At 39.2% G+C, this 23,775-nt stretch overlaps 1 protein-coding gene across 9 annotated transcripts in view; it reads right to left on the bottom strand.

Annotated features, from left to right (window-relative positions):
• Positions 1 to 5,861: 5,861 nt before the first annotated feature.
• The window catches only part of NTNG2 (netrin G2), a 196,368-nt gene continuing 178,454 nt past the window's right edge, over positions 5,862 to 23,775 (bottom strand). For 8 of the 9 annotated variants that reach the window (XM_072430751.1, XM_072430752.1, XM_072430755.1 and 5 more), the window contains 3 exons: positions 18,952 to 19,119; positions 12,698 to 12,832; positions 5,862 to 7,222 (listed from right to left, as the gene is read on the bottom strand). In XM_072430751.1, coding sequence (XP_072286852.1) covers positions 7,008 to 7,222; positions 12,698 to 12,832; positions 18,952 to 19,119 — 518 coding nt within the window. In that variant the 3' untranslated portion in view covers positions 5,862 to 7,007. The other variant, XM_072430757.1, reaches the window with a different exon arrangement.

Consider the following 23,775-nt stretch of genomic DNA (forward strand, 5'->3'; position numbering starts at 1 on the left):
AAAAGAGTGTGCTCCGCCATTTTTTAACAGCAACCAGAGCAGACATTCCTAGGTTCTGGAAACAAACCAACACTCCTACCCTAAGGGATTGGTTTGCAGGACTTGAAAGAATTCAGCATATGGAATTGTTAGGGGCTGAAGACATAGATCAATATGAAAAACACAAATTGACAAATTCACCCTTGACATTGATATAGCGAGATATGATATTCTACGTACTCATCCCTTTTTTAAAGATTGGGCTGTCTATATTTCCCCGGCTTTATTTATTATTATTATTATTATTATTATTATTATTAAACAGGATTTATATAGCGCCAACATATTACGCAGCGCTGTACATTAAATAGGGATTGCAAATGACAGACTAATACAGACAGTGATACAGGAGGAGAGGACCCTGCCCCAAAGAGCTTACAATCTAGTAGGTGGGGGAATTTCACACACAAAGGATGTGAGATATGTAGTGTGGGAAGTAGTGATGGTTTCAAATGACAGAAGAAGCCGGGTAGGCAAGTTTGAAAAAATGGGTTTTGAGTGCTCTTTTAAATGAGCAGAAAGTAGGAGCAAGCCGAATAGGACGAGGAAGACCATTCCAGAGAGTTGGAGCAGCTCTAGAAAAGTCTTGTATTCGTGCGTGTGATTTATTTCTCTTTTCTCTCCTTTCCTCCCTTACCTTGCCCCATATCCATTGCTCCCTTCCCCTATGAACCACAGGGCTTAATATTTGTCTTTCCCCCTGCTCCCCCCCCCCCTCCCCAGTTAGGGTTTAGTGACTTCGTTACGTGAATATAAATATTGTCATTCCCATTTTTTTTTTGTTTTTTTTTTACTCAGGTATATACAATATTGTTCTGATGGATAAATCCTGTAACCCAGAGGTAGGCAAACTCTGGCCTTTAGGCCGGATATGGCCTAGCCAGTATTCCAGTCCGGCCTAACGCCCCCCTAGTTATTTATTGCTAAATCCAGCCTAATTGAATTGTTGCGTTATCGCGAGTTCCCGCGATATCATCGAGTTCCCGCACAGTAACCCCAATTACTATGCCTAAAGAGCAGAAGCAACGTGCAGCTACCAGTCTCCGGAAGGTTGACCTCGAACATTGTGTCTTCAACCCGGAATGGACTGACAGAAATATTTTGTCGTCCAATGCGGCAACAAATCCCTGTGTTTAGTGTGCAACAACACTAACCAACAAGCGGTTGAATCTCAAGGGAGATTTTGATGTTAAGCATCCGCACACGTACAGAGACTAAACCGCGGATGAGCAGAAGACTGAGGCTGCTCGCTTGTAGTCACGGTTGGAAAAAACCTTTCCTTGGACACCTTGTTTTTTCTGGCCTAGTTGACCTCCTGAAATGGACTAGTAGTCCAAAAAGTTTGCCGACCCCTGCTGTAACCAATAGACTATTATTTTTCATTGATATTTCCCCAGGTTTTTTTACCTCTCTGACATGTTTTGTACAATATTTATGTTTAATGTTATGTTCCCTTGTTTTATGCATTTACGTTACCTGGATAACGTATGCTGTTGTTTTTATGTTATAAAACTTGATTGAAACAAAAATACTGTCACTCAACTACTTAAAGCGGACCTAAATTTAAAAAAAATATATATCACTTTCCATCATCCACCATCTTTCTCCTTCCTACGTCACCTAGTCTTGAACTGCGCAGGCGCAAGATTGGGTGACATAGCCTGCTTTAAGGGAGCAGGAGAAGCACACAATGTGCAGCCAGGAGACATTGTGCAGCCATTTTTTTTAAAGGATGCTAATAGAAGAAAGAAAAGATCATTTTTACTTTACATAAAGGGGTTGTTTACCTTTTTATGTAAAGTAAAAAATTTGGTGAAAGGTCCAAACTATAACCAAAATATGCAAACACAGAGCTATTTTTTTTTTTTTTTTTTTTGCAGAAACAACATGCTATACTATGCTTTGGAGCATAGAGGATATTTTTATTTAAATGAGAGTTGACACCCAGTTGCAAATTATTACTATAATCCAAATGTTCCACCAACTGAGCTGCACAGAACCATACGCAAACAATGTGGCACATACTGACTTTCCATTATCTTGTGCTATTTGGGGCAGGGTCCTTTCCTCCTGTATCACTGTCTATATTCGTCTGTCATTTGCAACCCCTATTTAATGTACAGCGCTGCGTAATATCTTGGCGCTATAAAAATCCTGTTTATTAATAATAATAATTGTGGCCTCACAGACACAATTGATATTCATAATGTTTTGTAGGGTTTCATTCCTATTTAATTTTTTTAGGATGAAAAAAGTTTAAAAATTGTTTATTTATTGATTTTGAAGCACCTTTAAAATTTAAATTAAATTAAAATTTATCATTTAATATATTAATCAAATGTGTGAACATTTAGGAATCGGGTGCTCTTGCATGTGGATCCTTGAGCTCGCAAATATAAATTTAATACAGACAATCCTAAAGTGTTTGCTTTAGGAGATCAGGACATTCATTTATTAGCAGCCATCCCAACTTCAGAAACAGTGACAAGATTGTTAACCTTGTCACCAGGTAGATTTGGATTCTTTGCATCCCTTAACTGTTTGATAGAAGGCCACACTGATTAAAAGTACATTGTAGGCAGAGATTTAACCTTGAGATGTATACAAAAAACATAGTTTGCCTGCGCGGTACTTACAGATTTTTATCCTGGCATTCCTGTAGAGTTTCAGCTCAACTACTTTTTGTCAATTGTTTGATCTTGGGACATACCTGTTTGTAAATATCCACCAAACTGAAGGATGCTATTTACATACAGAGGGTTTAAAGAAAAATAAATACCAGTACCAGAGTTCTAATTGTATTTATACCTGCCTAGTAGGTGTGAGGATATATATACCTACACTGAGAATTCAGACAAAGGTAAACCAAACCTTAGTGGTTTTTGTTCAACTTAAGAATTTTTTGAATAGCACCAGTAGCTTGGAGGTTGTTTTTCATGTGATCTGCAAAGCCCAGCTCCAGGGTAAATACTTACCCAGACACCAGTCCCCCAATTTAAAGCTTTTACCCAAAGACAAGCCACTGCCCTGTCTTGTGAGGCTTGCACCATAGCACCATACCAGCACTTAACTGCCACCAGGACATGGGTACACAAATAGGGTTAGGGGGACAAGGACTGATAGAGGACCAGGGGTTCACAAACACAGGACTGAGTCCTCGGGCAGACATGGAAATGACAAGTCTAAATGTAGAGCATTTTGAGGGTTCGTGGCTTGCGTATAACAATTTTTGGTTCTATTGATGATGTGGAAAACCACAATAGGCACAACATGTGCGAATCCGAGGGTTACTAGAGGCTACTACTACACCTGATTTGATGGCTACTGCCAAATGAGTATTCAACATGCTGCTTTGGAGAGCCCATAAACCCCTTTTGGATGCCACAATCAAGGTACATACATTACCGCTGGGGCTTCCCCTTCCAGTTACAGGTTCGCCTTTATTGACAAGTCCTGATATTTAGGGATTTAGAAGATCTCTCTAAGATTCTAACCACTTTGAATCTTCCACCAATTGAATTACCTCAATGGTCTCAAGTTAAACCCGAACTGGGATAATCTGTGCATTCTTATCTCACAGCTTAGCTGAACCGATAACTCTCCTATTACCCAAGATTGCAATATGTTTTCTTGTTATCCCATGACTGGTTTAATTCAAATTCTCCAGAGGTTTGACAAAGACATACCTCATAAAAGGAAGACTGTGATCTGGTCAGGAAAGATTTCCATCATATCCTTTTTGCAGTGTTAGGCCTATATCAGGCCCTATGGTGTGTTTTCTTTTTTTTTTTTTTCTTTTGACTTGTATAGTCTAGTTTTGTTACTTACCTGTTTATTCGATACCTACTTTAGGCAATGTTGCACAATTGTTCTTTCTTATACTCTGATACTATTTGCCAATGATGTGTAGAGGCACTTATATATGTTCTATATTATGCTCAGGTATGGAAACATACATAAACGTACTTGCATCCCTTTTTGGCTCATAGTCCTCCACTCCCCGAAGTAGATCTCTTACTTCGGTAATATTTTTTTTGACTTTACTTGAGTCTGTTGTTCTTTGAGTGCGAGTATCTGTAATACTCGCTTTTTCTTTTTTTCCTTTTCTTTTTGTTTTTCCCTTCTTACATATTCCCTTTTCTGTTACTATGGGAAGGTTACCCTCACCTCTACTCACCCCAGTTGACACAGCCTTATAGACAAAATATCAATGGCCCCCTTGAAGTTATGTTCGTAATATGTTCAGGGATTTATTACCCCTAATAAAAGATCACAATCACTCCATAATCTTCACAAGCAGAAGGTTCACATTAGTATGCTTCAAGAGACACATTTCTGCACCGATAGCATTCCAACCATGCGGAAAAGATATTTCATAGTAACCCATAGTAATCCACATTACCACATGTAGTTTTAGCACAATGAGCAGGTCCTAATGGTAGATTTCTATTTTTAAAAATTTTAATTGAAGGGAGAAAATACGCTATTGCAAGTGTTTATCTGCCAAATCAAGATACCAATACTTATGGTTCCTGAACACTTCGACACCTTTTGCAATTCCAGGAAGGTATAGTACTGCTAGGACGTGATTTTAATTTTGTATTTGATCCAGTGCTGGATTCTTCTTCAAAGTCTACAGCATGTTCCCATGCAAAACTGTCTAAATTTACAAAATGACTCCCAACTCTTTTCATTGGTGGATGAATTTATAGTATCTCAATACCTTTTGACTCTGCCGCTACCATTAGGAACTTTCTGTGGTCTGATCATGTGCTGGTCTTTTTATCGCTAGATTCTTCTCCAAACAGTACGCCTTGAAATAATTAGAAATTAAATGACAATCTACTTAAATTTCCAACTTGCATGGCAGATTTAACCAAAGTTGTCAAGGATTTTATAGCTTTTGAGACTGACACAACACCTTTACCGTTTCAGTGGGCACTAAGATGCATACTGCTGGTTCATTTTATCAAACATGCATATAGGCTGAAAAGGTATAAGTCAGCCACCACTAAACGACTTCTGGCTGTCTCCATCCATTATTGAAAATTTCAATAAACATTGATTATACAATAATGTAGAGCAAGATGAGGTTAGGGTATGAAGCCAAAGCTCATTCAGCTCATTAGTCAGGTGTGGGAGTCGTCAAATCAAATGTTATGAAAGGGCTATTATAGTAAGCAGGCAAATGAAGGTAGGTTAGCAAAGACAAAATGTACCAACAGCAGTCCTGGCACCGAAATGTGATTGTGGGTGGCATGATCTGACCCAGGCACAGCTTATATTTGACCTTTGACCAATTAAGAGCCAGAGAGCAGGTCCAGGACAGGGGTCAAAGGAAGCTCATAAGTCACAGTTTTCTTGCTTTCTGAACCTTTTTCTGGATATGAGTTTAAAGCTTTGGTTTAATGCAAGAAGTTTTGGGCAGCCAGGAGGCACAGTGCAGAACTCCTGGTGGTCAGTAGTGCTCTGATTTGGGATAGTTGCCAATACTGATTCAGTAGATTTTTGGTGCTATGCCTAAGGTATCCCTAAGGTTTGTGGTAATAGGGGTTCCACCATAACATGCGTGACCATGAGATAGCTGTTCCCAGAATAGGATTTGGGAAAATCGCACTCAAAGGAAAACATATTTCTTTAGTGTCCCTAATGTTTTGTGTGCCCCAAAAAAAACATTTTGCTAGTCAATTTACTGTATATTAATGCTAGTTTCTCTTGTGTCTATAGTCACATCACAATGTGATGTGACTATAGAAATTCTTTAATTAAAGTCCTCAAAATACATGACACCAATGTGAAAAGACAGAGACGACAAGAAGTGCTAATACACAATTTGTTTACTTTGGATATTAAGAACATGTCTGAGACCTTAAGATAAAGCATTCCTCTTCCTGCTTTAATATAACATTGAAACAAAAAATAATCTTCTACAAAAAGAAAATGGATATACAATATATCAATAGAATCTGTTTCTTTGTCATACTCTGCCCTGTCATAATTTTTTTTAATTATATTTTTTAAATATAGTCTTGTTGTTCTATTTGAACTGCTCCGCTTGACTTAGAACAGTCCCTTTGAACCCGTAACCCTGAAAAGAGATGCCCATACCTCTTCAATCCCAGACCATCCCCAATCCCTTCTCTACTGCACAAAGATAGAGTAATTGCGTATCACAGTGAACATGAATTAATCTTACACTAAAATGTAAAAGTAAAAACAAAAAACTGTATGCATCTGATTTTCTTTTTTTTAAAAATAACATTTTTTGGAGGGTCAATAAGTGCGATTGCACAATGCATCCTTTCCCCCCAAATAAAACAATATGTGGGTTAGTTTAGGCAGAACATCTCATCACACAAAGAAATGGTAAACAGTCAAAGCCAGATAGTTATGATTGGTATGCTTCTCTTTCTCTGCAATGGTGACAACCTCCAGTGTGGCAATCTTGTATAATCATCTCTGTACTTATATATTTACTGTTTTTGGCACTGTTTACACTTTACTGTTTTTTTTGGAGTCCATTATCTATATCACAACAGGAAAGGACCTCTTCAACCTCAACCTCCTCAACCTTCCCTATTTGTAAGATCTGTTACCCTTCTCTATTTTCAACCTGATATAAAAGGGGGAGGGTTCAGGTGACATCCTTTTTTGTTTGACTCAACACTTTTGTTTTTTGTTTGACTCAAGCTGATTCCAACTGTGGGAAGGTAAAATGAGCCACACTACAAATCTTCAAAAGATAATATCTTCCACCTGAGGACTGGAGCAGTAATATTCTCCACATATTACACATGCCATGGACTTTTTCTTTTTAAGTCCCATGTCACAAGGCAATAAGGCACTGCAGAAGTTGAATTACCATTAATACCTCCCCCAGATTTTTGTATTTTGTTCTTCCTAACAGGGGAGAAACGTGACATGTAGACACCTCCTGCAGTGTGTTAAGCCAATGATATTCATCGGCTTTAAATGCCTTCCAAGCTCAGTAGCAGCGTACATACAAGGAGTAGAATTGACATGACCATGGTACTGGAGGCGGAGTCACAGTTCCTATGGGTGGAGTCACATTTGGCATCCTGGCATAGGGACCCTTTAAAGCCACTGGAGCAGATGCATCGCTGGCCTTGATGGCAAGTTCCACCATTCTGACATATGAGTAGTTCATCATCGCAAACATTGGCTGGAATAAAAAAAAAATAAACAGTGCTTTAAAATGGTAAAAAAATAACAGTGTTATCAAAATTGGTGAATCCTGGGCACCCAACTGCATATTTGATGGGATTATCCAAAAATAAAGTGAGTAATGACTGCTAATAACATTGTTTACACCAAGGTTTCTCAATCTATTTGTTAGGAGGCACCGCTTGGGCCTACAATCCCAGGTGCTGCTCCCCCGCAGGAGGGTGTGCTTGGCCTACTCCCTCCAGCGGCTGGGCTTGCAGTAGCACAGGAGTTTTACGATTAATGCTCTGCTGGTTGCTGCATCCCCTGTACTGAGGCTGCAGAGCTGAGTGGAAATTGGAGCTGTGCAGAGTGGTTCCTGTGTAATCCCATGCTGTCACTTGCTGCTGGGGCTTTATAGCCTCCCTGCTTCCAGTCTTCTGTGCCTGTTGTAGCGTTAGCTGGGCTTATTTGTGCTGGAAAGATTGTGTTTTTCTGTTGCTGACGTTTGCCTGTTCCCTGCCTTCACTGACCTCCGCCTGTGACCCCCGACTCTGCTTGTGCCCATTCCTTTGTACCTCGTTTGGTGGATTCGGTTTGTTTTCTGGTTTTTATGGTAATTCCTGTACTGTTTATATGTGGGCTCCTGTTCAGCTGCGGGTCCATCCCCAGACACCATTCTCTGCACACTTAACCCCCCTAGCGGTATTCCCGAGTGTGACTCGGGGTGGAAAAAAATGCAAAAAGCGCTAATCCCGAGTCACACTCGGGGTACCTTTGAGGGTCCCTCTTACCTTATCCCCGCGCTCCAGCGGCGATCTCACGATCCCGCTGTGATGGCGGGGCGCTTCTCCGTCGGGGGGCGTGGCCGGGCAGGAAATTACTTAATAATCTGCTTTTAAATACTGCCCGGGTCCCCACCACCCCGATGCCCGCATCTGCAGTTAGATGCGATGCACCATGCAGGATTTCTGCTTGGTGCATCGCATCTAACTGCAGATGCGATCACCAATAGTAAATCCAGAGGGTGATGCCAATCAATAATATTGCACCCTTGTTTGGAAAATTTCAGAAGGAAATTTTTGATAAAATTTTTTTTTTTGGATAAATTACATTGTTTTTGGCTAATATTTCATTTTTTTTTATAATAATGATTTATAATTATGTATTATTTTATAAATTATGGTTCTAATATAATAAATAAATATATTAATTATACCTGGGAGTTAATCCTAAGAATTACAGGCCCACAATATAAACAAAAATTTCTACGCAAAAAAAATAGGGTCACTTTTTGCATAAAAAAATGACAGAATTAGAACGCTAGGGGGGTTAAGTCCTGGGGACAACTGAGTGCTGGGAGACGCAACCAGTCTCCCAAGGCTTGCTATACGTGAAGTCTGCGGCATTAGATTAGGGGACTGGTGTCTGGTGAATACTGGTGCTGACCAGGGCCTTGCATTTTTAACATAGGAGAACAATTGAAATAACGTGCAGGTCTTATAAAGCCCCTGTTATAAATACTATACCAACTATATATACCAACTTACAGTATAATACTGTGGGAAAAAATCACCTTTAGAGATATTCAAAAATATAATTGGTATCAGTGATAACTGACCTGGGTGACACAAATTGTTAAATGTGCAAAAAAAAACCAAACAAACCTCTAGAGAAACCCTGGTTGAGAAACACTGGTCTACAGCTTTGATAACGCCTTTAGAAACCTTGGATAACAAATTACCTTCCTGATACCTTTGATCACTCCCTTCTTACCATTTACCTCATTATAGAGTCAGCATGCCTACCCGTTCTAAATGATTGACCTTTGAAGGCATACCCCCACTTTCCTATTCCCCTCTTTTCCCTCCTTTGCTACTCACTTATGTCTAAAGGGCCACTTTTTTTAGTCTTTTACCCTGGGAACAAATGTGCTGAATTTATAACCTTTTTAATGGCCTGACACTGTTTTCCCACTTTACCCTACCAGATCTTAAACCATAATTGTGCACTCTATATTACCATGAAGGGTGACAATACATAAGTAGCCTTAATAATTTTATTGCCCCTCTACTTTACAGTGATTTAATTGGTACTATGACAGTCACTAAAAATCCCAATGTTGTTTTGTAAACTTTACATAGTAAGTAAGTAGGGTTGAAAAAAGACATAAATCCATCAATTTCAACCACTAGAGAAGTAAATATATCCCAGATATAAAACCATGTGGACATAGTTTAATACAAACAAATTGGTCTCTATATTTAAAACAGGGAATCAGACTTTACCTCAAACATTCTCTCATGGCAATCCTCCAGGTTCATGTGTTTCAATAGTAGTAATCAATTTCCACCAGGGAATGTTTAAGGTAATGGCAGATTCACTGTTTTATAAATAAAGACAACTAAAACTGAAAAGATATTATTAGGAAAGTCTTAGCAAGTTTAAAAAGGAATTATAGAATATTTTTCTGCTAACCTAGTAATGATACTGTGCAAAATATGAACGTAGGACAAAAAATATTCACCAACATCTACAATGACATGACAACAGGTTCAGGTACTAAAGTTTGCTGAGTATAAAAATACCTTTTATTTTCAAATTGATCAGATTAAAGTTTTCATTATTGTTTTCAAATTAATGAAATAGTCCTTTAAATAAGAAAGCAAAACCACTATTGACTTTAACAGCCCCAACTACAACTCTGCCCAATCTGCACAACCTGCTTACTCAGTTTTCAGAGATCTCTGGTTTAGTGGTGAATAGTGACAAATCTAAGGCCCTCAATGTTTCTTTGCCAACTTCAGGAGTCGAAGCTTTACAACCCCATTTTGCCTATAAATGGTTGGGAGTCATCCCCTATTTGGGTATTAAGATTACACCTCGATTATCTTCTATCTATCAAGCTAACTACCCACCATTATTTCGTGAACTTTCTAGTTTACGTTCCAGGTGGCAATGTCTTCCGCTGTCGTGGCTAGGCAGGATACATGCAATCAAAATGACCTATCTCCCAAAACTACTCTACTTGTTTTGCACGCTCCCTATACCAGTTCCCTTGCAGGCACTTAAGGCTGAGCAAAGAAAAGTGCTGCGGTTTGTCTGGCACCCCGGGAGACCCAAACTGAACGGGGGACTTTCTGATGTCCGAACATACACTCTCAACCGGAATTCTCAATTGCCCCTCTTTTGAACCAGCGTATGATAAACCTGTAGCCTTTCGCTGGTGGGCTTTGGATAAGAAACTTTGGATAAGAAACTTTAATTATATTAGATCGGTTCTACATGTATCTATCCAGAGGGACCCTTGGATGGCCCTGCTCCACAAACAGAACCCTACTTTTTCTAAGAGTAAGGGTAAACTGATATAATTAATTTTTCTAGCCACACGACAGGTGATTGCAGCAGCTTGGAAGAAACCTTCCCTCAATTTTCAGGCAGTAATGTCCAGATTGTCAGACACAATGGTGCTGGAAAAAATGTCTGCTATTGCCAATGATTATATGCCTAAATTCTACAAGGTTTGGACACCTTGGCTGGACCATCACACCACTCCTGACTTAGACCCCAGGCTCTTTAACTTATGATGAATAGTCACCCCCCCTCAACTACACTGCAGGTTTCGAGTACACCCATTTTATTTGTATTTGTCTTTTTTTATGTTTTTGCAATGTTATTTTATGTTTTTTAAGTTGTCTATGTTTTTTTTTCTAAATGTAATGACAGTTTTACTTTACCATCGTCTGTTATTTGTATGTTCTGGAAAATTCTAATAAAAATTTATTAAACTAAAAAGAAAGCAAAACCAACATCTATATCCCATGTAATATCCATGGAAAATATTTTGGTGTGCAGCTGATATAAACATAATTTAGATCCTTTTCAAAATACCACAAATCTCCTGACACAGCAGAGCAAAAGGCAAGCTGCATCTTGGGATTTAATGTGTCTTGCATTACTTAATCACACATGGGTAAAGGTCTCCTACGCAGAACTTCAGAGTCTTCAGAGCAGATTGGGAATTATAGACCAGTCTAGACAGATTCCCTGTGTAAGCTCTCCTAATGTTATTTTGTACAATTTTCATTACTTGTTTTTTTGTAAATGTAAAAAGATTTGTTTTATTTTATTTTAGACAGAATGTGGAGCAGAAGTCATTAAATATTTAAAACATGGACCCGTTCACTTTTTATCATATTGTTGAAAAATGTAAGTAAAAAACATTCCGGCATCATTTGAAGATGGAATAATGCCTTATTGTTGGTGTTAGTGGGAGGAATAGTGCTACATTTTTTGTTTACCTGTCAAGAAAATTTTGCATCAGTTGTAACAAAAGGAAGGAACATTGGTGCATTATTGTGTCCAAATGGAGAAATAGTGCCCAGTCGCTGTACTTGGGGGAACATTGCCCAATTAATTATTGGGAGGAATAGTGCCCCATTGTTGGTATCATTTGGAAGAATACTGCGCTCCATCTTTGTGTCAGTGGGAGCAATAGTGTCTCATCTTTGGTGTCAGGAGGAATAGTGTTCCATCGCTGAGTGTAAGTGGGAGGAACAGTGCCCCATCATTGGTGCGAGTGGTAGAACTCATACCCCATCATTAGTGCCAATGAAAGGAATATGGTATTAGTGGGAGGAGTACTGTCTTATTGTTGGTGCCAATAGAAGAAATAGTAACCCATTTTTGGTGTTAGGGATGTGCAAATGCCCTGCATTTAGCAACTTCCTAAAGCTAGTGGTAAACAGCAAGCTGTTTTTTTATAAAGCAAACACAAAATAAAATGCAAACCTAACTGTTAGGTTTATGATTAGCTTTGTACTCTGGCCCAAACCTAGACACTGTTAGGAAGTATGTTAAAGCATTTTTTGTTATTTTTATATTCGTACATGTTGACTTTCATATGTTTATATTGTAATAAATATAACAATTTATAGATTAGCCACTGGAGGGAGCTCTGTTTTGAGTAAATCACTCAGCCTTCATATTTAAAGAGACATTGTCACCTTGTTCACGCAGAACAAAGTGATGGTGTTTTTTTAAATTTCCACTTCAACCCTATCTATCAAATTTCTCCCTCCCGATCCTGGATACTTACCTTGCCAGTGCCTACTATCCCCCGTACTTGGTTCTAGCAGCCCATTGCTAGGTGTGATTCCTGTTTATAAGACTGACGTCACTGCTACTTTTCGTGCTCTATAATAAGGATTTGGCTGCTTGGCTGCGGTTGTGGCATGCGTGATCAGGAAGCTGGCACGGTGAGTATGAGGAGTTCTGGGTGGTTCTTTTTGCCCAAACAATGAATAAGCAAAGTGACAGTGCCTATTTACCTATTTAGTGCCTATGAATTTCCACTAATTTCCTGCTACTTCTTTTCCCAACAGGAAGTAGGATGAAATTTGGACCTGCCATCTAAGCAAAGTGGCACAATCTTAATAGCCAGACCATCCATCATGTTTGTACATTAGTCTTCCTTGTGGCTTATGCTACTTACAATGGCAGCCTTGCCTCCAGTGGTAGCCAAGCAAGCACTCATCACACTTGGTCCCGGTGGCTCCAGGCCTGCACACACAATCACCGGTTTCATTGCAGCGCTCATGTTCCGATCCGTGCTGGTTACAGTTACATTCTGCAAACACAGACAGGTTCTCTTAGCTGCAGATCAGTCACAGTACACAAGATACTAATTTAAAAATAGCAATACATTATATATTGCTCATTCTGTCCTTAAAGAAGAATCATAGTCTGTTATAACATACAACTTCTTACTACCCATATAATTATCCAATCTGTCAAAGACCCAAAGTAATATCATCTGTGGAAAAAACAAAATTCCCCGTTTCACAGGGCAGACATTTTCTGAGGAGCCAATATGAATGATTAGGACATATCTTGGTATGTTCTTTTAAGAGAGAATTGTACAAGATAATCCCATTTTTATGCTTATTGTCAGTTCATCGGTTAGGATGAGGCTTTCTGGTTTGTTTGTTTATTTAGCAATTAGAATATTTTCTCCTGGTTTTCATACATCAAAGATTCACAGAGGAAGCCAAGTGCATGGCACTTCAGAATAAAACAGGCTCCAAGAGAATGCAAGTCAGATGCTTATTTATAGCAAAAAAATGGTTCTGGCCATGCATTGCTGGAAACTATTTCACGGGAGTTTTTTTATCCTCAATAAAGGGTCTGTGTCATCTCTATGGTACAAATTAACCCCTAGTGTTGCTACGAAAAGTTTCTTTGTTTAAAATTCAGTCTGAACTCAATTTGTGTCTGTCTCAGACAGCAGAACTCCATCTCCGTTAAGGTGCGTACACACTTCCAATTTTTATCGTTCAAAATGAACGACGAACGAACGACGAACGATCGGTTGGGCAAAGATCGTTCGTAAAAAAAGTAACCAACGACGCCGACGAACGAGGAAAGTCGTTGGAAACGAACGACCGGACCGGCGGATCGGATTGGACGACGATCGTTGACCATCGTTCGTGTGTACGATCGTTCGTTGATCGTCCATGGTCTGAGCATGCGTAATGAACGAACGTTCGTTCACTTTCCTGTCGTGCACATAGTTCCTCTATCGCTCAAACGATCGTATCTATTGTGTGTACAATATCTACGAACGATCGTGTCGTTATCTCTATGTGCAGGATCGGTGCTATACGATCGTTCGTAGATATCGTGCAGGATCGTTCGTCGTTCGTTTTCCAACGATAATAATTGGAAGTGTGTACGTAGCTTTAGTCTAGGCAAAAATTTTATCAATGCAGAAATAAACCAGGTCCAATGTCAGCTCAAGTGTCTTTGTTGCTTGACACCGATATCTAACTTAATTTCTTTATGTACGCTCACGAAACATCTTACTAGCAATCGTGTAGAGATTCTTCAGGAATTTCAATCGAGACACTCTCAACTTTACTCTTCCCCGCCTAGATTCGAGGAATCCTTAGCTGAAGAATATTTTTTTGAGTCCTTTGATATACCTATGATAGACCTATCTAGAACCTACATAGGCAGATATACCAGAACTGGAAATCCGTTCAGCAATTAAATCCCTAAACACTGGCAAATGCCTTGGGCCTGACAGCTTTTTTCTAAGATGTAAGGAAATGGTAGGCATTATTAGACCTTACTTGATGATACTTTACAACGATTTTAAAGAAAGCTCTAGCTTTTCATCAGAAGCTCTTAAGGCCTGTATTGTCATGCTACCCAAACCTTCCCCTGACCCACACTCCTGGGCAAATTATAGGCCAATTTCATTGCTGAACACAGATGCCAAAATTCTTGCCAACCATATCAAATTTCTTGGCTCCCTGTTCCATAAGGATCAGATGGACTTTGTCCCCCGTCGCCAGGCCGGACACAATATTCACAGAGTGGAACAACTTTTACATTTACACCCAACACGATTCATGTTCTTGTCACTTGATATCGGGAAAGCATTTGATTTGGTGTCATGGCCCTGTTTTTTTGTTCTGAAGAAATGGGGGTTCAGACCTGAGTTCATTAATTGTATCAGCTCTTTATACATTCCCTTATGCTTCTGAGAAATATATATGGTTTGAATCTTCTTCCTTCCCCTTTCTCAGAGGCACTAGACAACGGTGTCCCTTATAAAGGGAGTTCAGACCCATCACATATGTTATTTGCGGATGATGTGCTTTTGTTGGTGTCATCTCCCGTGACATCGCTTCCAAATTTAAGCTCCACATTGGCAGCGTTTGCACAATTTTCAGGGCTAATGGTTAATGATGTTAAATCAAAAGCCCTTAATGTATCTTTGCCGGAACACAGTTTCGTCCCTGAAACTTAATTTTGCTATTCAATGGGTAGATGTTATCCCTTATTTGGGGGTCAATATCTCCTTTCATTTAACTTCCCTGTATCAAGTGAATTATTCTCCTTTATTTAAAAGGCTATCTAAGCTATTGCTTAAGTGGCAAACTTTTCCCATCTCTTGGATAGGCAAAATACAAATTACTTATTTACCCAAATTGCTTCATATTTTACATACGCTGCCAATCCCTGTGCCAGCACAGATTCTCCATTTGGAGCAACAAAAAATATTGAACCCGCACCGACCAAGTGTTTTGTGTCTTTTGTACTGGGCATTTGGGATCGGGTAAAATCCCAGGCTGGCGTTGCTCTATATTTGCCCCCAGCTACTACCAATCCCCAGACTTTTACCTGGTGGGCTAATACACTGGTTCGTCATGTATCACTTACTTATCTTTACTGGGGTCAAGACATTTATGTACTTAAAAGAACATTGGTTTCTCCCTGACAGGGAATTCTTCTGTTACTGGCAGGTAAGACATTTTATTTTATCATTATTGAAAGATTATAAAGATTGTATAAAATCTCTTTCACTGACAACCTTTGAATCTTAAGTAACCCACCTAAGTAACCCACAATCAGCAGGTTTGGTGTCCTTTCTATACATAGCCCTGGTCAAAGCAAGGCCTCAGACTTTGTCATAAAGGGCAAAGTGGGAAACAGATTTGGGTTCTACCCTTCCAGCAGATATTTGGGATGCCGTCTGGCAAGCTGTTTCCTCATTCTCCACGAATGTCCTCATGCAGAAAAACGCATATAAAATGCTGTTCCATTGGTACATGGTCCCGGCTAGAACTGGTAAATTTGTCCCAGGGAGTTCCTCTAGGTGTTTTAGGAGTTGCGCTGCCTCGGGTCCTTTCCTACATATAAGGTGGGAATGCCCAATGGTCAAGCGTTTGTGGATACGTGGGCACAATTACTTGCGCACTATACTGCATACTACCATAAGCAGGAATCCCTGGGAAGCTTTATTACACAAACTTGGCCCCTCATTTCGCAAACATGCAAACAGGCTAATCAACCACATATTCTTAGCTACTAGACTACTAATTGCATTGTAATCTCCAGAGACACAGACACCATGATTATGCATGCCCAGTTTTTATAGGGTATGGACTCCCTGGTTAGGCCATCACTCTTACCCTGACCTAGATACCAGACTACTGCATCTTTGATTGTGTGATGTGTATAATATTTTATATGTTTGCCCTATGGCCTTCAGACTTCTGTTATGTTTGTTTCGTAATTTTTTTTTGTTTCTTTGGGGTTTTTTTGCATCCCCCTTTCATTTTGTTTTCTACTGGAGAAGTTGTGGCCAGTTTCTGTTTGTGTTTCCTTTTTGTTACTGTCTGAACTGTAATGTCTGTATTAGCATACATTTTTTTTGGAAAAAAATATTTAAAATGTATTAAAAAAATTTAAAAAATGTTCAGGGACTGATGGATCAATGCAGCAGGAAACTACCTTGAAGGATATTAAGTCAGTTAATTCATTAAGCAAGGGTACAATTTTTAATAAATTACATTTGGCTCCCACCTCATAATCATAGTAATAAAAAAGAAAAAAGAATAAGTGGTGGTGATGGAATCTTCCCCTGTTCATGTGGCAGTGCAAAGACTGAGTGATTGGTTGCCTGACCTAAACACTGCCACAAGGGAGGAGGTTATAGGCTCCTTCATTACAAGAAGGAATAATTCTACAGAGGAAAAAGATGCAGAAAGGGTTCACTGGTAACATAAATGTAAGGGATAGGGAATATCCTTTTAAAAAATATTTTTGGAAAATCCACCAATCAGATCAAAAGCAGGACAGTTAGGGATCTCAGGAATATTATCAATATACGCTTAAAGGTTTTATAAACCCCACAACATGTACATTTGCTTTCTTCTTCTTTAAGAAAATGAATAGGTTCGCTTGATAGGACAGTCTTCCACACCATCTTTGCCAAGCTTCCCTACTGCTGTTCTGTTCCTACTAGTTCTTTGCTGAACTAGTAATTTCTTTCTGTATATCTAGGTATGGGCTTGTAACTTGCCCCAAGATGCATTGCTCAGGCCTGAGAAGCCTATTTATAGTTCCAAACACTGTAGCTTGAAAGTAAGTTATTAACCTTGGGTGAGCTTCTCTTCCATTACAAACTGACATGTTGCTTAGATATGGGTTGCATACAAACTGGTTGGTGGGGGGAAGGAAAGGTATGAGTGGATGGGAGTTCTCAGCTAAGAGAACCTGTCACTTTGACATAAGTTCTGGCTTATTTTGTGCAAAAAAATGCATGGCTGCTATGCTGTCAGTTCTGTATATTTCCCAGGGCCTAGCCACTAAAAAAGCTCCATTTTGCATATACTAAACATCCTTCCTTGACAAGTGTCAGCAAATGACAGCAGGGAAGCCCCAACATTACTTAGTGGTAATTAAATTGTCATTGTAACAGTGAGTAACCTTTTGTGCCAATAAGAGTTTGTTAGGAGTCAGAACAATATATTGCAGGAATTTTCTGATTAACTCAAGTGCTCTTATCTGGACAGAGACTTCACAGCACAGGATAGGCTGTAATACACTGTAATCTAATTACAAAAGACTTGTGAGCCATTATTACTCAGCAGGCATGCTTTCTGCAGCTGATGCACTGACCCTAATGTGATAATGGCTTGTCTTCACACAGAACTGAGTGAATTACACCAGCAGCAGCCAAGACATAAAGTGTAAGTGAATGACTTTTGAAAGGCCATCAGAAGAGAAGATCTAAAAGGGCTTGTCTGTGCTTCAGCATTTAAATGTAACTGAGAAAGAGAAATTGCTATTCCAGCATCCTTGTTTAGGAAAACTCAGGCCAGAACAAGTACATATCCCCCAACTGCCCCAGATTCCTTGAGACTATGTCACAAATACAAAAGAGAATCTTGGCTGTGACCAAATAAGTCTGACCAATGATATGAGTCCCATTCTCCAGAATAAACAAAATGAACTCAAAATTTGGAAAAGGAAATAGAAGTATTGTATAGGTATAACCTATAAACAAATACTCTAAAATAATTCCGTTTTATTTCACATTACAAGTTATTAAATTACATAGAAAACACACACTAAATGATAAAACCTTAAAGCCAAAGAGGGAGACCACTCTCCAAGTCATATAACTTTAAATCTGTATATGTGTATTTACTTAAAGGAGAACTATATTTGTTAGTGGGTGGTAAACTTCTGCCATAATCAGCAAGTATGGCATATACTTATCTGTGTGTAGTCATCCTGCAGTGATGGCAGGTCGAGGATCCTGTTTTTGCTATGTTCTAAGAAGATGCCATCTTCACCACTAGCTCCATGGCAGACCTCCGAGTGCACAGTGATTCTCTTTCGCCATTGGATGGCCAGTGATTATTTAACTCCTGTGCTTGCAGGATTATGCATAGAAGTCTCATTTTTCAATAAGCACTACTCATGGTCACTTTGTTTTGTTTTTTTTAATTTAGGTCCAATGTATTATCCTATTAGTGTTGCAACCCTCAAATTTCAGAGAAAAACCTTGGAGATAAAAGAGTTTGAAATGCTTTATATGTTTTTTTATATATTGCTACAAATTATTCAATTTATTAACTAATAATTGAAATGCTGTATGTACACATATAGATGATCTCAGATACCACAGGACACCTTCAGAGGTCTTGTGGAAGCCATGCTTGAACAGGTCAGAGCTGTTTTGAAATGACAAGTGACCTACACAATACTCAGGAGGTGTTGTGGTTGATTGTTGAATGAACAGGAAGTGAACCCAGGACAAACACAGACAGTAAAACAAACCCTGGAAAATATTTTATTTCTTTCTTCATCTATCTTTAACTTAAAGAGTGCATTTAAATATATGTTTTCAACTCTTTCTCCCCAGAAGATACCACAAAAGTAACTCACGTATGCAGACATTCTCATCGTCCAGCTCGGCAGACACATTTCTGTAGAAGCCCAGCCGGCAATGCTGGCAGTGCTGTCCTCTGGTATTGTGCTTGCAGCTGACACAAGTCACCACATTCAGGAAGTCAATGAAACTGCACCGGCTGGAGTGGCCATAGCATTCGCAGTCTGTAGGATTAAGAACGTGGTAAGTAAGAGAATAAATCTGACTCCTGTTTACCTTGGGATGTTCAGTGATTCAATGAAATGGATCATCTACACCAGGTGACAGCAACATCCAACTGACTACTCAGGGTTAAACACTTCCCCAGGAACTTTTGGTTCTTATTGGTGCTATTAATAGAGATAAACCTCTGTTTCTCTTTTTAGTGTAGATAGATGTAGCCATTAAATCCTTTTTTTTTTTTTTTTTTTTGCTTTCTTTACCTTGTATTCCATTGGTTCTAATTTTTGGTTTATTGGGCCAAATTCTTGATTCCGGTGGTAAAATGCCAATTCTAATTGTAGCCTTTCTTAGAATCAAATGAGCAGTTACCAATCCTGTTAACAAACTAACTTATATAGATGATGTATGTGGCTACTCTGTTCTATTAGTCAATATAAAGAAACATTACCAGGCATCAATAAGTCAATGACATAAGCATGCTAACTGTGCCAATTGTGCTAACAACTACAGACATGATGCCAGAAAAATTAAAGGCTATGGACACAGGGACTAAAAATTATCTCTAAGAGTGGAATGACCCTTGTATGAATACCCAGTAAAAAACTATCATAAACTATCATCTATGTGCTGTGGTCCTGCACCTCCTAGGTATTAGGAGATCCTTATCTGTCCGTGATGTGCGCCATTACAGTGCAGGACAAGGTTTATTCTGCCCAGCGATGTCATTTGCAGCAGCCAGGGAAACTAAGATAGCAGCAGCTACTGCTTCCCTTTAGCTGTGCAACCTGATGTATTTTATTGTCATCCCCAGCACCACTCTGTGAGGCTGTGCACGGCTGAAGGGGATTTTAAAGGCAAATTATCTCCTGACTCAGCCATAGGCTGCTGGGACTTTATAGCCTCTCTGCTCCCAGTCACCAGTGCCTGTTGTAGTATTTAGCAGGACTTATCTGTGCTGGAGTGGGGTTTGTCTGATTTACTGTTGCTGACCTTGCCTGTTTCTGACCCTGAGATTTTATGTCATCTGGACCGTCCTTTTTCCTGTGACCCTGACTCTGCTTGTGTTTTGCGCTTGAGTACTTCTTCTGGTAGACGGGTTATTTGTCTATGACCTCTGCTCTGTATTCTGGACTTGTCTCTGTTGGAATCTAGGTACTGCTTTATTTGTGGGCTCCTGGTCTTTTGCCAGCCCTTCCCCAGACACCATCCCTTGCGCACTATGTCTTGGGGCAACCATGTGCTAGAAAAAGCAACCAGTCTCCCAAGGCGAGTGGGGGCTAACTATAGGTCAAGAGTGCAGAAGAGGGGGACTGGTGTCTGGCAAGTACTGTTGCTGCACCAGGGCCTTACACTGGGGTTCTTTACTTCTGAAATCTTTGTGGCCACTGTGACGATTTTGTCTTTTTAGTGTGAAAATTTTTCTCACTACAGGTTGACCATCAAAAATCCAGCAATCTGGGGACCTGAGGTGCGCCAGATTTTAGAAAATCCTGGATTTTTATTTTTATTTTTACTTACCTCCACACAGGCCAGTCTTCCTCCCGCAGCACCACGACACCTGGCACAGTTCCAGGGAGCAGGCAGCAGGGACGTCTCAACGTGTATTTAATTTAGCAAGCAAGTGTTTCTGCAGGACAGCGCCAAAACATTAGTGGCCAAACAGTGTACTGCAGTCCCTGTATTGAATATGTGATCTAAAATTCATGCCGGGAAACTGAAGTAAACGGATTATCGGTGGCCGGATTTTCGAATGTCAACCTGTATTGGATTGAGGGGGAAAGTTTTAAAATCCTCAGTTTATTACTGATCCTTATTTGGGAAAATTCCTATCACATCATGTAATTTTATTAGTGGAGCAGGGGCAGCAAACAAACCTTGTCAATGTTGAAATTGAGACATCAGAACACTAAAAAACCTTTGAAAGGTTCTTACCCTGTCCTACTGTTCCTAAAATAAAAACATTTGGCTTGAGTTACAATTTACCTCATCATAATAGTGATAACAACATTAGTGCCAGGTTCTGGGTCCTAGGAAGGAACCATCATTGAGTTACTTAAAAGGTTAGAGACACTCAGTTGTTTATTAAAGCTAAAGTTGAATCTGCATGTGATTTGCTTTTATGGTTTCTCAATTTCCTCCTCATCGAGATGCAAACAATTTTATTAAAAAATTGCTAGGGTGGTGAGTGGAGGCAAGGTGCTGTACATAGATTTCTGTAAAATCACATTATCATGCCTCAGTACGCAGTCTCAGTCTCTCGAGCCTGAATGTTTGCAGTATGCTGGATCTTGGGAACAATATTGTAAATATCCAAAACCCTTGATGGCTGGATGTCAGTCTGGAGAAGTGGGCATTTCCAACCAGGTTGCATTTACACACAAACTGCCCCAAGGAACCCCAACATATGACTCAGCCTTCATGACTGAAAAAAATGAAATTTCATTTTTAAAATAGGGGGGCACAATCAATAAGGCTGGATAGGAATTGCTAGATGATGCTCACAATGTGCAGTAAAATCACATTAAGTGGTTTTAGTAGAGAAGAATCTGTACAGGAAGGTTGGAGTTCAGCTTTAGAGGTTAACGACTAAGTATTCCTATATAGACTCAAGGACTCTATGTTAGATATTTCATACTAAAGCACCTCTTTGTTTAGATTGATTGGCCTTGTGTTATTACACTGAGTCAATGTTATTTTAGGATACCTGAAATTTGTTGAATTCATTGTGTATCACAATGTAAGAAACTACTGGATGTTTCAATCGAGCATTGTTCTATCAGGGGAAGAATGTGCCAGATCCATGACCGTGGTGCAGGTTATGAGCATTTTTACGAGATTTAATCAAATACCAGTGGGGAACCTTACACGGAAATGTCAATCTCCCTTCGGCATTGCTGGAGGCCAGCATCTAGGTTGAGGGGGCAGAGAGATTGACAAGGAATTTCAGGAGAACTAGTGATTATACTTATATACAAGGACAACATGAATAAAGAGGAACTCCATTATATTGTAATTAACCTCTGAATTGTTTTAAAAGGACAGGATGAATATGATTTAAGAATACTTCTATTTAGTTTTGTTGGAAGAAGAAAGAATCTAATGCACAATCCATCATATGCAATCCTAGTGTTCGCTGCATAGAAAATACATATGTCATATGATGGGAAGAAGGGCAACCCGTGGGGAATTAAAATGTTAAAACCCTAGTAAAAATATTTTGGTGATTTTTATTTAGTGGGAAGGCTTGGCTATTTTGAAATTATTTTATTACAGAACAGTCAGGAAAGAGGAAAACTTGACTGTAACCTTTTCCTATTTTTTTGATCTAATAATGGTAAATTCCTTTCTTTAGTAGGATGGGGTATGAAAGGGCTAGGACCACAGTCAGCTTTATATTCTTTGTGTCCCTGTTGGGTGCATTGACCTTCCTATTTGTTCTGATGTCCACTCTTTGCCAGGACAGAAATCACTAGAAATCGAAAATCGTGTAGCTGTCACTGAAACACAAATAGAAAGGAAATTGAATAAAGACACCTATTTTTGGAGAAAACTGACTAAGGGGAGATTCCGCTTACCCTATAATAAATAATTACCCATATTTACTGTTTGGCCAGTACACGGGAGAGGCCTGTACACCAGTGCAAGTTTATTAATAATAATGTTATTGTTGAACTCATTCTAAAGAATGCTAACTGCTTGCATGTAAATCTGATCTTTTGGTTTGAGTAGATTGTTACATGCAACAAGCATGGCATTGTACGCTCAGCATGTGCTGCACGCTCATTCTGTGTCAGGGATTCTGAAGGTAGAGGATCAGAACACCAACCAACAGGATGACATTTTCAGAAGCAGGTCAGCGGTGGCAGTTTACATAATCTCTCTGTATAGGTTTACTTTACCCCAGTACCTGAAAATAATAATATTAATAATAAGAAAACCTTGGGATAAAGATAGACTTTAAATATCCCCCCCCCCCCATTAACCTGACAGTTGGCAGGCAGATATTGGGTAATTTTTCAAGACAATGTGGCCAAATGTCAGTAAAACATCCCAAGATAAATTAAAGCCAGTCTGAACAATGGCATAAAAGACATTTTACAGTTAAATGCATTTACATAAAAAATTTAAGGATATCAGACACTACAGTGCTAGCAGATATGGATGAATTGGCAGGACTGCAGCTATTGTGTAGGAATGCTGATGAGATGGAGGTGTCATGCATTGTAATAGCAGTCCATGCAAATGAACAAAGATATTGAAAGACAGATTCAACATTTTTTACATAATACACACTCCAACATTCACTCATTAAAAAATAACTTAACAAAGTGCTAACTAGATTATAATAATGTAAATAATAAAAACTCCATTGATGCTACACTTGAGATTTAAAAAACACACACCTTAAATTTTAACTCCATCTAGATAATGCATCAGATAGTTTGAGAGCAAACAATAAAGAAATCAACTTTGTAAAAATAATTACCTATCTGTCTAAAGCTACGTACACACTTCCAATTATTATCGTTGGGAAACGAACGACGAACGATCCTGCACGATATATACGAACGATCGTATAGCACCGATCCTGCACATAGAGATAACGACACGATCGTTCGTAGATATTGTACACACAATAGATACGATCGTTTAAGCGA

Source organism: Pyxicephalus adspersus, chromosome Z (genome assembly GCF_032062135.1).
Source record: "Pyxicephalus adspersus chromosome Z, UCB_Pads_2.0, whole genome shotgun sequence".
In the NCBI taxonomy this organism is placed as follows: Eukaryota; Metazoa; Chordata; class Amphibia; order Anura; family Pyxicephalidae; genus Pyxicephalus; species Pyxicephalus adspersus.